This window comes from Malaclemys terrapin, chromosome 5, assembly GCF_027887155.1.
Source record: "Malaclemys terrapin pileata isolate rMalTer1 chromosome 5, rMalTer1.hap1, whole genome shotgun sequence".
Classification (NCBI taxonomy): Eukaryota; Metazoa; Chordata; order Testudines; family Emydidae; genus Malaclemys; species Malaclemys terrapin.
The window spans coordinates 57,218,964-57,233,193 of NC_071509.1; the positions used below are offsets into that span (position 1 = coordinate 57,218,964).

General features: G+C 39.8%; 1 protein-coding gene across 7 annotated transcripts in view; it reads left to right on the forward strand.

Annotated features, from left to right (window-relative positions):
• The window catches only part of MICU3 (mitochondrial calcium uptake family member 3), a 125,069-nt gene that overhangs the window by 41,003 nt on the left and 69,836 nt on the right, over positions 1 to 14,230 (forward strand). For all 7 annotated transcript variants that reach the window (XM_054029579.1, XM_054029581.1, XM_054029582.1 and 4 more), the window contains exon 4: positions 7,948 to 8,026. In XM_054029579.1, coding sequence (XP_053885554.1) covers positions 7,948 to 8,026 — 79 coding nt within the window. The remainder of the gene's footprint in view (positions 1 to 7,947; positions 8,027 to 14,230) is intronic.

Sequence of the window (14,230 nt, forward strand, 5' to 3'; positions counted from 1 at the left end):
GTAGGGTCGACTTAACTTTTGAGTGTAGACCTGGCCCTATTTTGACTAGTTTAAAAGCTAGTCATTGGTTAATATTGGAGCAGCTAACAGCTGAGTTTCTGTGGGAGTTTGTAGGTGGGAGGGTTTTTGTCTTTTTTTTTTTTTCTAGGAGTAGGGACTAGAAAGAGAAGATGATGGCTACTGATGCAACATTAGAATTGATCTGAAGAGGAGATGACATGAAGATGGTTGGATGTGCAAACTGAGTCATACATAATCCTAGAGTGGGTATCTGTTGGAAGCTACTTATGCATGAAATGTCGCCAGTTAGAATTCCTGGCAGAAAAGATCCAAGGATTTGAGATTAGACGATGATGGAATTCAGACAGGGATTTGAAGTTATAATGGAGACGAGGTGGTACAGACAACTCAAGATTTGCAGACAACTGCTGAACAAAAGGACCTGGAGGGCGAACTGCCAGAAGCAGAGGGTGATCCATTGAAGAGCATGACCACAAGGACAATGCAGAAGAAGAGACTATCTAGTGGAGGTGAAATAGAGTTGAATAACAAGTTTACTGCACTGGAGAATGAGGAAGAGAAACAGACAGAAGTTGTGGTGGTGCAGAAGAAGAGAAGGGAAGCGAGTCTGTGCATAAGGGAGGAAGAGACAATGGAGATAGTCATGGACTAGAACCCAAGATAAAATGAGGATTATTTACAGGTGACTGTGAGAGAGAACATAAGACAGATTTATACCAAAAGCAGAAAGAGACCTTGTCACTGGGGACTCCACTCCATACTGAGAAGAAACGACAGGCCTGTCACCAGACCATATCCAGAGAACAGAAGGGTGTTTTATCTGCCAAGAGCAAGGATATGAGATGTGGATTTGAGATTGGAAAGGATCCTGATGGGAGTGGGGAAAAATCCATCGAGTGTGCTGCATTTTGGGATAAATGATACTGTTAGATTCCCACTGGAATGGATCCAGGACAGTTATGTTAGGCTTGGTAAGATGCTCAAAGAAGTGGAAGCTCAGATGACTTTCAGAGGGATACTTCTGGACCCTACAGAAGGAGAGTGAATGTGTAGCAAAATAATTAAGATCAACAAGTGGCTCAAGGATTAGTGCTATGAGGAAGGTTTGGAGTTAATCAATCATTGCAAGGCATTCACAGAGGAAGACTATTCTCGCCTGATGGACCCCCCACTAGAGTGCTTGGGGTATTAACCTTTTGGGATCAAGGCTGACACAGTTGTTAAGAAGGACTTTAAATTAGAAAATGTGGGGAGGAGGCTGTGAGAGATTGGTGTAATCTCCGTGCCTGACTTCAATACACAGGAGGAGGAAAATCAGCTAAATGAAGATGTAAGAGGTAAAGGAACAGCAGAAGATAAGGGTATGGACAGCAAAGAGAAATAAAGTACAAATATCAACTGGAATAGTAGTCAGGTGGGTGATACAATTAGTGAAAGGACTATTTCTAGTTTGGCTAGAAAACTATGTGAGTTCTAAGGGAAACAACTGAGATACTTGTGCATGAATGCAAGGAGTCTGGGCAATAAAATGGAGGAACTGGAACAAATAGTGCAGGAAGTCAAATCGGATATAAGGCATGGTGGAAACCTGGTGGAACAAGCATTCAAAACTAAAGGATATGTGCTGTTTAGGAGTGATATACATAAAGGTAATGCTGGTGGGGTAGTATAAGGATATGATAAACTGTAAAGAAATAAGAAATAGTATAGACAAAACTAAATCTGTTTGGGGAAGGATTGCAAAAGAGGTTCTATTAGGATAGTGCTGGGCAGTTGCTATAGATTTCCAGGATATGGATAGAGATCTCTTTAATGTTGTTAGAGAAATACTATCAGTAATTGTATCATAATTGGAAACTTAAACTTTCTGACTATCAATTGAAGAATAAATGCTACTAATACTGGTAGGGCCTAGTTATTCCTGGTCATGATGCATTTTCTTCATGAAGTAGTCACCGAACCAGCAACAGGTAATACAATTTTGAACTTGTTTTGGGTAGGTAGTGAGGCCATCATAGACCTAGCTATAGGAAGTAACCTCGAATAGAGTGATCACAAATTGATTCAGTTTAAAGTAAATGGAAGGATAATCAAAACCAAGTTGTCAACTATTTTTTTATTTCAGAAGAGCAGACTGGGAAATTAAGGGAATTACCGTATATACTCGTTCATAAGCCGATTTTTTTTTAGTAAAAAAGGGACGCACTAGAGAAGGGGGTTGGTGTATGAATGGGTATAGAGAGGGAGAGGTGGGACACAGCCCCTCCCCCCAACAGACGGAGCAAGGAGAGGCAGCACAGTCAGCAGAGCCAGAAGGGAAGAGGTGGGGCAGCTTCTGCCACGCTGCTCTCTCCCCAGCCTCCGACGCAGCTGCAGCTCCCCAGAGAGTTATACTTACCAATGGAATACCAATTTTCGAAGAATTAGAATACAATAGAATGAATAAAGTATAATGTAGTATTCAGGTACTCACAAATCCAATAGTAGTACTGCACTACAGAGTGGTTGCTTTCTTGAAGCACTTAGGTATATACAGGTAAAATTTTCTATACAGTATGTTATCTTATGAAATTACATATCACTATGGGCAGTGCCTGGCGTACATCCAGATCACTAAAAATACACTTAACACTAAAACTATACTGAACATCATTTAATCTTTCTTTGATGATTCAGAAGGAACTTCAGATCTTGCAGTGCCTCAGGGTCATCATTATCAAGATCAGTTTATTATTGTAGATGTGGGAGATTGGGCTGAATCTGTAATGACCCTATGACACACCCTGGAAGCTACTTTTTTGAATAAATTCCTGATATTGGCTTGCTTACTTGTCTTCTGCCTTTTTTGCATAAAAGTAGAGTGCAGAATTTGCAATTGCATAACCTCCTGGGCAGTATACTAGTCTCAGTTACTAGATTGAAGATTTGTATTGGGAGATATCAGAAATGCTGATTAATAGAGCTTTCTGGTTGATAAAGTGCCAGATAACACAGCTTTTACTGTATTTGCAATTTTTATCCCAAGCAAGGGGAAAAAACTTGTAGGGAAAGGCTCCAGACCCAATTGGATGAATAACCATCTGTGGCGCCTCCTGCTGGTGACTTCCAGTAATTAGATCATTCCAGCTCTGAAGTGCCCTCTGCAAGCTGGTGATCCGCCTGTCCTCTGGCCCCCGTGTCCCACCCTGGACCCCGGTGCCCTTGTGCCTGGGGTGCTGCCCCCTACCAGTAACCCTTCAGTCTTAGGGTCTCCCGTCCTTGGAGAACCCCCACCCACTATTCCCACCTCGCCTCAGTATAAGGCTACTGCCAGTCATCGTCTAGCCCCACGCCCTGGGGCAGACTGCAGAATCAGCCTACTCATCACTGGCAAGGTTGGGTTTGGACCTGCTGCCTTGGCCTACCTCTGGGCTGCCCTCTGCAACCCCCAGTACCTTTTAGCCCAATGCTAGGCTGAAGCCTGGGGCTTTCCAGGCTGGAGCTCCCCAGCTCCTCTGCCTTTCCCCAGCCCTGCTCCACTCAGGTACCCTGTCTCTAGCTTCCTGCAGCCAGGACCTTCTCTCTCTGAATGCAGAGAGAGACTTCCTCTGGGCCTCTGGCTCACAGCCTTTTATAGGGACCAGCTGGGCCTGATTGCGGCATAGCCCAGCTGTGGCTACTTCCCCAATCAGCCTAGCTTTTCCCTGCCACAGCCCTCTCCCTGGCTGTTTTAAGCCCTTCAGGGCAGGAGCGGGGTAACCACCCCGCTACACCACCTCAGAAAGGTTACTAAGTGTAAATAGAGAACCTATAGGGAATGGTAAAAAGGATTGATCAGCGAAGAAATCTACATGCTAGAAGTTAGAAAATGTAGGAATAAAATAAGAATTGCTAAAAGTCAAGCTGAATTAGCACTTACCAAGGAAATTATATAAAACTAAAAACCTCTTATTTATTATATATAAAGAGAAAAAGGAAGGATGAGGTTGGGCCATTATACAGTGTGGATGCGGAGGAGACTAATCTAGGTATGGCCAAAAAACTAAATGAATACTTTGGCTTGGTTTTCAGTAAGGATGATAAGATGGAATATGGGCATGAAGGACAGTGTGGCTGATGGAAATCAGTTTACAGAAATGGAAATTACCACTTCTGAGTGGAAGAAAAACGTAATGTACTCAAAATGGGGGGACCGGATAATTTCTGTTCTAGAATACTGTAAGAACTGACACATAAAATTGCTAGTCTGTTAGCAACGATTTTTAAAATTTCAGTCTTTTTGGGATAGTACCTTCTGACTGAAGAATAGCTAACATCATGCCTATATTTTTTTTAAAGGGCGGGGGTAAAGGATCTGGTTTATAACAGACCTGTTAGTCTGACCTCAGCCATAGTCAATTTAGAACAAATTGTGAAGGAAAAAATAATTAAATTAATAGAGGCAAATGGAAAATGGAGTGCAATGCACCTTTGGTAAACCCATGTTGCCACACTAACATAATTTCCTTCTTTAAGGGAAAAAAACTGATTTTTTTAGATAAGGGAAATACAGTAAATCTAATATATAGACTTCAGTAAAGCATTTAACATGGTACCACATGGGAAATTAATAGTTAGAGAAGATAGGCATTAGTACAAGAATTATAAGGTGGGTACGGAACTAGCTAAAGGGGAGAAGGCAGTGTTTTGTTCTGAAAGGTGAACAGTCAGTTTGGAGGGAGGTTGCTAGTGGAGTTCCTCAAGGAACTTGGGACTGATTGTATTTAGTGTTTTTATTAATGACCATGGCACAAAAAGTTTGCTAATGATACAAAGTTGGGAGGCATCATTAATACACAGGAGGACTGGAATATTATGCAGGAAGAATTGGAATACCTTGAGAATTGGAGAGAGAGAAATAATGTGAAATTTAATAGTACAAAATGCAAGGTGAAACACTCATGGGGTCCCAGAGCCTGGGCTCCAGCCCAAGCACAGATGTTTATACTACAATTTTATAGCACTGCAGCCTGAGCCCTGAGAGTCCGAATCAGCTGACTTGGGCCAGCCATGGATGTTGTATTGCATGGTAAACATATCCTGAGAGACTAATAACAAGAATTTCTGCTGTATGTTGCGGGTGTCTCTGTCAGATATGCAAAGGAGGAGAAAGATCTTGGTGTATTAGTCAATCTCAGGATGAATACAAGTCAGCAACATGATGGAAAAGGGCAAGTATATCAGGCGAGGTGTTTGCCGTAGAGATAGGGCAAGACCCCATTTGGAATACTGCGTGTAATTCTGGTCACCCATGTTTGAGAATGAGGAATTCAGATTGGAGCAGGTTCAAAGAAGGGCTACTAGGGTGATGATGGGAATGAAGAGCTTATTTTAGAAGAGAAGACTAAAATTGCTCAGATGGCAAAATGAAGACTGAGGGGGATTATGATTGCTTTCTATATAAATGCATAAGGAGAATAGACACCAGGGAGGGAGAAAAACTATTTAAGCTAAAGGACAAATGGGTATAAACTATCTCTGAACAAATTCAGGCTGGAAATTAGAAGGTTTCTAGCCATGAGATGAGTGAGATTCTGGAACAGCCTCCCCAATAGGAGTTGTGGGAGCAAACAACTTACTTAGTTTTAAGAGAGAGCTGGATAAATATATGAGTCAGATTGTGTGATGAGGTTGCTTGTGATTGTAGGATCTGGGCTTGGCATCCTTTGGAGGTTCCTTCTGGTTTTTCTTATATTCCTAAAATCTCATGCTTCAGGGCCAGTCTCTTGCAGGGATCAGGAAGGGATCTCCCCCAATACATTTTTTTGCTTGTTTCCTGTGAAGCATCAAGATGGCCACAGCTGGAGATGAGAGAGTGGATGGGGTGGTGCTTTGATTTGGCATTCGGCATTTTCTCTCTCAGGTGCTTAGCTTACTGGTTCTTGCTCACATGCTCAGGATCTAACTTATTGCCATATGTGGTGTTGGGAAGGAATTTTTTCCCAGGTCAAATTGGCAGTGGCCTAGGGTTTTTTTCACCATGCTCTGCAGTCTGAGGTGAGAGTCACTTGCTGGGTATGTCACACTTAATCATTTCCCTACCATTGCAGGGGGCTTAGGAATTGGTGCACCTCAGTCCCTGCTATTCTCTGCCTGTTTCACGTAATAGTTTAGTCTCCTAGGTTGTAATACTTTGGTCTACTTTTGGGTGTAGTGTTTAGTGTGTTGGTGGCATGTGATATACAGATGTCAGACAAGATGATTTTGTGGTCCCTTCTGGCCTTAAACTCTACATCATTTTTCAATCCCACTATGTATCACATCCCTCAAATATATGCTGAAAATTGTAACTAACTGTATAAATCTCAACGAGATGGGGTGGATGGTAATATCTTTTATTGGCCCAAAGAAAGCTTGTCGATTTCACCAACAGAAGTTGGCCCAATAAAAGACATTACCTCACCCACCTTGTCTCTCCAATATCCTGCGACTAACACCGGTACAACAACACTTTATAAATCTCAAAATATAATGATTTGCCTTTTGTTTGTTTGGCTTCCATTATGCTTCTGGTTAATCTGAAACGAGGTTCATGCTCTGATCCTCCGAGTGGACTGTGCAGACTTCTGCACCCATGTAGACCCAGTTGCATGACTGAGCACTTTATTAGGAAGAAATGGCACCAGATCTAAAAGTAGCAAGCTCTTTTGTTTTTGTACAATGTTCCCAGACAGGATCTTTAGTTTGGTTACCTTATCATGTGTATCTCTCCAACTGGATTGCCTTCAATAAATAATATAAATTCTACACTTTTTTTGTTTACTCTACTGCAGTTAGACTACAGTAAAATCTGTTCTCACTTAAAATTTATTTTTTGTTGTTAATTATTAATAATCAAAAATCTGCAATTTATTTTAATATAGTAATTAACCAGATTACCAGGAGTAGAGATAAGTAAATAATTTTTAGAAAACCGTTTGACAAATTGTAGCACTTTCTGTTTGTGCATTGTCCCGGAACAAATCATGATTTTAATAGATTTAATTATCTGAAATTATTTCTGCAAATAATTATTGTTCTGTAGATTTTTTACCAGAAGCTTGTAGTGATGATTTGAAAATCAAAATGTTATGGATATGAAGGTTCCATAATATGTTTCTTCTCCCTGACTGCATGTGTAAAACTCATGTGACCCATTCCTGCAAGATGTGGGAATGCCTCTTGAGAGTACTGAGCATTCTCAACTCCTGTGAAACTCAGCAGAAGTTGAGGGTGCTCAGCTGACAAAATTCTGCTCTTATTGATACTGGTGTTAAATTTTTATATGTCTATTGACTTTATTGGAATTATTGCAGTTTGATTTGCACTTTTCATTGGTGTAATTGACAGCAGAATCTATCCTGGTATCCCTGCAAGGTGCTGAATGACTTGTAAGCCTGAAGAAGCCCATTATCAGGTTTCTAGTGTAAAATTTGTTTTGGTGTAAGTGAAGTTAGACATAAAAGCAATGCAACCAAATTTGGGGCCTGAACCATTGAAGTCTTTCCAGTGGAGTCTTTCCATTGACTTCAATGGCTATGGGTCAGTCCCCCAATAAAAATACATTAGTGAATGAGTTGTAGCAACAAATGGAAAAGTTCAGTCATGCATAAGGTGTACTGAGTTACATATAAGACCCCAGTCCTACAAACTGTTAACTATGAATACAGATTTGCTCATGAGCCTGGTATCAGGACTACTCACATGAGCTAACCTTACACTGTGTTTAAGTGTTTGCTGGATCAGGGCCCATGTGCTTTTCTAAGCTAAAATTTTTCCACTTACAACTGCCATATGCTGGGAATTAAGTTAAATAGGAAATTTGTGTAAAATTACTTGTCTCTGGTCTTGGTTTCTTAGATTTCACTATTTAATCTGATAACGACTTTACCAACTACTTTGTATTTTTTAATATTTTTTTTCTTTCAGGAATTGAATCAGATACTTATAGAGACACCACCAGTTTGGAAAGGATCATCAAAACTTTTCCGTAACCTTAGAGAGAAAGGTGAGGAAGATTTATTTTACTGAATGACTTTACTACATCTATTTTAGATTCTGTATAGTAGAAATATTGTTGCTAAAATATGTACTTTTAAGCTGAACCCTTAATTTTTTTTCCAAAAAGAGGGAAAACAGTTGTCTTTTACATTTTAGAGACTAGCAAAGTTTCCTTCAACATCTGCATTGTTTGATCATGATTGCAGCTGCCGTAGGATCGCTATATATAGTACTATCTGAATCTGGAACAGTTTTTTGAAGTGTGTTGTATTGGTATTTAAATGTTTCAAGTTTAATTTTGTCCTTCTAATGAGAATTACCTGCAAAAGAGACAGAGATAAAATACTTTAAATTAAAGGATACAGAATGACTTTCAGTTTTGGTAGATGCAAAGATAGTAATGTGTATTGATTTCCTTGAAAAACTTCACAGTTATTCATGTTCACCACAACACTAATTGGTAACTTCTAAAATCCCATATATTACATCAACTCTTTAATCAAGAAAATTAGATTTATGCATTAGCAATTTCTAAAATTCTGCAGATCAAGGTTTTGACTTCTTGAAAATCTTCATAGCTTCTGACCATCAAACTTCACATTAATTATTGGGAAAAGATCAGGGCCGGCTCCAGGATTTTTGCCGCCTCAAGCGGCACAAAAAAAAAAAAAGCTGCGATCGCGATCTGCGGCGGCAATTCGTCGGGAGGTCCTTCCTCCGAGTGGGAGTGAGGGACCGTCTGCGGAATTGCCGCTGAATAGCTGGACGTGCCACCCTTCTCCGAAGTGGTCGCCCCAAGCACCTGCTTGACAAGCTGTTGCCTGGAGCCGGCCCTGGAAAAGATACAATCTGACATATTTTAAAAAAAATACATATTCACTAAAAACCTGCTGGTTTCTGTACTATGGAAACTTGTAAAAGCCATCCAAATTAATCTATTTAGTCTTGCATTTATTTCCATAGTAGCCGAAGACTCATGGAGTTTTTTAATTAAATCTAGCCTTAAATTAGTTAAGTCAGACAACTATTACAAGATGGTACAAACAAAAATATTATCTATTACAGCAGGTTGAATAAAGTGATCTTGAAATACTAGTCTGCCTGAGCTGGTGATTCTTGTTAGAATGAGACCGTGGAAGAGTTAAGTCCTTTCTGAGTATTGGGGCTGGAGGCATTTTTCTGTGCTGTTGCCAGATACCAATATTGGGATGACTGCTGTTCAGTTTTTGTTAGGTTTCAAACTGAACTAAAGATTTATAATAAAGCTATAAAGAAACCCCCAAAACTAAGCTCATCTTTGGAACGGTACTAAAAATGTTGCAGTATACCTCAACTTCATGGTCATGAAAACCATTCGCTGCTCACTATTGTCAGCATTAAATCGAAGAGAGGCACTGAAGCCCTGAAATAAGGCTTTTTCTTTTTTTAAAGCTTCAGGATTTATTATACAGTAACTCCTCACTCAAGGTTGTAGTTACGTTCTTGAAAAATGTGACTTTAAGCAAAATGATGTTAAGCGAATCCAATTTCCCCAAAAGAATTAATGTAAATGGGGGAGTTAGGTTCCAGGGGAATTTTTTTTGCCAGACAAAAGACATATACAGTATATGTTTTAAACAATTTAATACTGTACTCACCAATGATGATTGTGAAGCTTGGTTGAGGTGGTGAAGTCAGAGGGTGAAAGAGGGTGGATCGTCCGGCTGCTCCTCTTGCTGTTCTTTCCAAAGTGCCATGGGGTGCTCAACCCCCAGCTTTGCCCCAGGCCTGCCCCCACTTCACCCCTTCCCTCAAGGCCCCACCCCACTGTGTCCTCACTCCTCCCCCCCAAACCTTCTGAATGACTTGAAACAGCTGATTGCTGCAGGTGGGAGGCGCGGGGAGAGAGAGGGGAGTTGCTGACCCACGGGGCTGCCGGCGGGCGGGAAGCGCTGAGGAGGGTGGAGGGGAGCTGATAGGGGGCTTGCTGGCCCACCCTGGTACCAAGCCCCCACAGCCAAACAACAGTATAAGCAAACATTGCGCAACTTTAAATGAGTATGTTCTCTACTAGATCAGCAACATAACAACGAAATGACGTTAACCGGGATGACGTTAAATGAGAAGTTACCGTACCTAAGTCCATTCATATGAACTTTAGAATATTTCAAAACTAGAGAGTATATAGCAAGTACACTTAGCATGTATAAAGTTGCAGTGGAACCTGTCCTGTGCATAGCTCTTGTGCACCTTATAAATATGTTATGCTTGCAAGAGAAATGACCATAGTATACTTTCTGCTCTGAAGAATTTGGCTCCATAAAAGTGAGATTTAGATCATCTAAATGAAACACAAAAATTTCATTTTTAAAATGTTTATAAACGTTGGTTCAGTTATGTGCTTAGAACAATGTGCTAGGACTCAGGAGATCTGGGTTCTATTTCCAGTTGAGACATTGTGCAAAGTAACTGTGCTTCAGTTTTTCCATCTGTAAAACATCCAATCTTGGAAAATGCTTTGAGCTCTACTGATGAAAAGCACTACATGAGGTATAACTATTATTTATTACATATACCTTATTCCACTGAAAAATATTCATACATAAGTAAAGATTCTGTAAGAACTAGTATTAAAATTAGGGCTCAAATTTTAAATATTTAACTATAGGAATTGCCTTTCTCACCCTTCACATAACATTTGTTAAAACCATATATTTATTTATATATTTTAACTGTGTTACTCCTCAGTCCTTAAGTATATCTCCTTCATGCAAGGCTGTTGCAGAATTCCAGCAACACTTTTTTATTTTTGTTTTTGGTGACCTATCCTTTATTAAAAGATACTTTACTATGCAACTACTTTGTTAGGCTGAGAAGTTCCTGAGCAGTTCACATGAAAGCAATATTAAATTATTTGCATGATACAAGGTACAAAACTGGATAGGTACATCAAATGTACCTTCGATTTAGAAAAGTAGTGAAGTAAAATATAAAGGAATTATTTAATTAAAAGTTTGACTAAATTGCATGCTAAATGACACTTTAATTAATAATGGGGGGGAACACATACAGGCTCCCCTGCCTAATTCCCCTGCTGCAGGAGGGGGCATAAGCCACATGCCACTCTTACTACATGTCTGATAAGAAAAGGGCAAGGACATTGAAAACCTAAGAGGAAGCTAAACCCATCCTTGGGTGAGGAACTGGACTGAAGGGCTTTCCTGCTGAGAGGTGATACTGAGTGTGCTATCCAGTAGACCACCTGACCCTACAAGGGCTCTATTGCATTTGGCATGATAGGCAGTGGTCTCAGCACACTAGTGGAAGAGTCATTGTCAATTTTTCGGGGACATCACAGCAAAGGAGATTTTAAAGAAGAGATTTGAAGGAGTATAGTGAAGTAGCTTTGTGGATACTTACAGGCAGATCCTCCCAAGCATGAGGCAACATGGGAGAAAGCACAAGGTGCTTGTTTCTTATCAGTATTTGATAATAAAATAATCTTCATATCAACTGAGAATTACATCGTATGTTCTATTGATAGTTGTTGATGTGACTCTACTTTTAAAAGACCCAGATATTATCTGAATAATGTAAACATTGCCATATAATAGGCAATCACATATGCAATATAAATAACTCTTCTAAGAAAGCTTCCGTAACTTTTTTTTCTGTTTGCAACCCACAATGGTATTTCTTGGAGCAATTGATTCAACTCCAAATTCCACACAGACAAAACAACTATGTCTCTACGTTATTTGAATTCTTTATTGAACTATTTTAGAACCTAAAGCCTATTATATCAATATTCTCCATTAAAAAGCGTATCCAATAATAAGTTTTGTGAATTGTGTAATACACATGTCTCTAAAATTTCTGCATCTGATTCACCAATGTTTTACTCCAGTTTTCTGTCAGTGAGAGTCAGTTGAAATTAATATGGTGTAAACTTGGAGCAAAGTGGTAGACTAATAATAGTGCTTTTAATTAGTAGGTTCAAAGTACTTTACAAAAGAGGTATCATTGTCTCCATTTTATAGATGAGGAATCTGAGAGGTGGAGAGATAACATGCCAAAGGCAGAGATAGGAATAGAATCAAGATCTCCAGAGTCCTAATCCAGTCTTAATCCCCTAGTTCACACTGCCTCTCCATTAGGCTTTATTGCTACAATATATGCGTTTTGACATCAAGTATGTAGATGGACAGGTCCTCAGCTGGTGTATTTTGGCAGAGCTTCATTGAAGTCAATTTAGCTACACCAATTTACACTAGGTAAGGATAGGGCCCAGGGCTTTTTATTTGAATTATTTTCACCTCAAGTGATCTCTGCACCTTCTATGTGGTCTTCGAGTTAACCCTTCTTTCTGAGCAATAGTCATTCCAGAATCTTTCTCCCATAACACTCAGGGCAGTCAACCAGAACTATCTGTCCATAGGTTGCAATATACTAGTACAAACAAAAGGAGGGAATGCTTTCAAGGCCTCCTAGATAGCTCCCTTCATGTCTGCTGACATACTACTTCACAGTTGCTCTTCCTTTGTTTTACAACAAAGAAGGTGGTATCAAACACTGAAAAACAATCTGTAAAATAATTTACATTTGACTGATTACTCAAGGGTGTTTTACATCCCTTTATCTATATCTCAGCCGCATTTGATCTCTAGGTAGATGACCTTCCAAGTAGTTACAGACCTAATGAAAAATTGGAACTGGCCTTTGACACATAACAGTAATTCTCAGTTTCTTAGGTGCTGTACGAAATCTAGATGACACAAGACAGAATACATGGTTGTATTTATTATTAGAGTAACTGCTTTTAAATTTGAAGTGCTAGCAGAAGTAGTTACATTTTGTTTACAAATCCACAATTTGGGACGGGGGGAGTGAGATACTGACTTATAAGGAAAATGGATAGTATTAGAACTGCTTAGAAGCCTTCCCTACTTTAGCAGCACCACCACAACCACCAGCGGCATCAGGAGGTTTACTCCAGGGATTTCCATTTAAACTGGGGAAGTGGGAGAAGAATTAAATATGTTTGTTTATTTTATTTTCTGAAATTAGGGGTGCGGCTAGGGCGGGAGAGGAAAGAGGTTCAAATTTGGTGAATTTATGTGTGTTTAAGGGTTCATTTGGGGGTGTGAAACCCTAGGTGGTTTGGTGTGATTAAATGATAGCTTAATCAACTGCCTTCCTTTTACATTATCCCCACATTCCAGCCTCAGTGGTAAGGACCAAAATTATCTGGGTATTTTTTCTTGTTTTTTGAGGGTAGGAGACATATCCATCATGGAAGCATTGTCCTTTTAGGATAAATGGCCTGGGTGTAGAATTATTATGTGATCTGTTGTATTGGAGAATATTTAGGGAGTGATTCTGAAGGTAATGAAGTTTTAGGGTGTTATTGGTAAAGGTGATTGGGAGAGTGAATAGTCTTTTTAGATTGGCTTTGTAGCCTGCATTGAAGATCCTTGGTCTAGCATTGAGGTGTGGCAGCTATGACCATTCACTAACCACTGCAGGGGGCCAAAAGTGTTGAAAAATGTTGGTGTGTGTAGAGAATATGGTAGTATTGTATACAGAGAATTAATTGTGAGTGTTTGGATTCCTCCGTTCCTATATTCATGTATGGGAGGAGACAAATCAGGAAAATACCTTGTGAAGTCAAAATGCATAATCTCTGTTTCACTCGTTTTGCCTATAGTTAAGGACAAAAATTCCAGTCTTAGCTTCATACAGATAGGTGCAAGATCAGTAGCTAAAGTTTCAACAGTCCATGATTTAATTTGAGTCCCAAGGCTTGTACGTACTAGCAAACACTGGCTGGGTGTTACCATTTTACCAGTTTGGGTACAGTTGGCTCAAGCTAGGTATTCTGTACAGTATTAGCCTAAAGAAGACAAGTGAAGATCTACTCTGCATGATTTCTATATGCAGCCTGAAAAGCTGGAAGTTTCCTGCACCCAGGCTAGATTGATTACAATATGTTCATTTTGTGCGATTCCCAGGATGCATTTGAGTTGGAATAAATTCAGGAGTTCCAGCTGATGTGCTGCAAATTGTCCGTGTGAGCTGCTGACCCACCTTGGAGGTACCAAGGCTAATAGCAGTCAGTGATTTTAACATGTGTATGGATGACAAATTGTTGGAATGAGCTTTGGATTTCACAGCTACTGTGATGACCATGAAAAAATTCCAGGTGGTTCCTGGTTCAACTCTCACAGCTAGT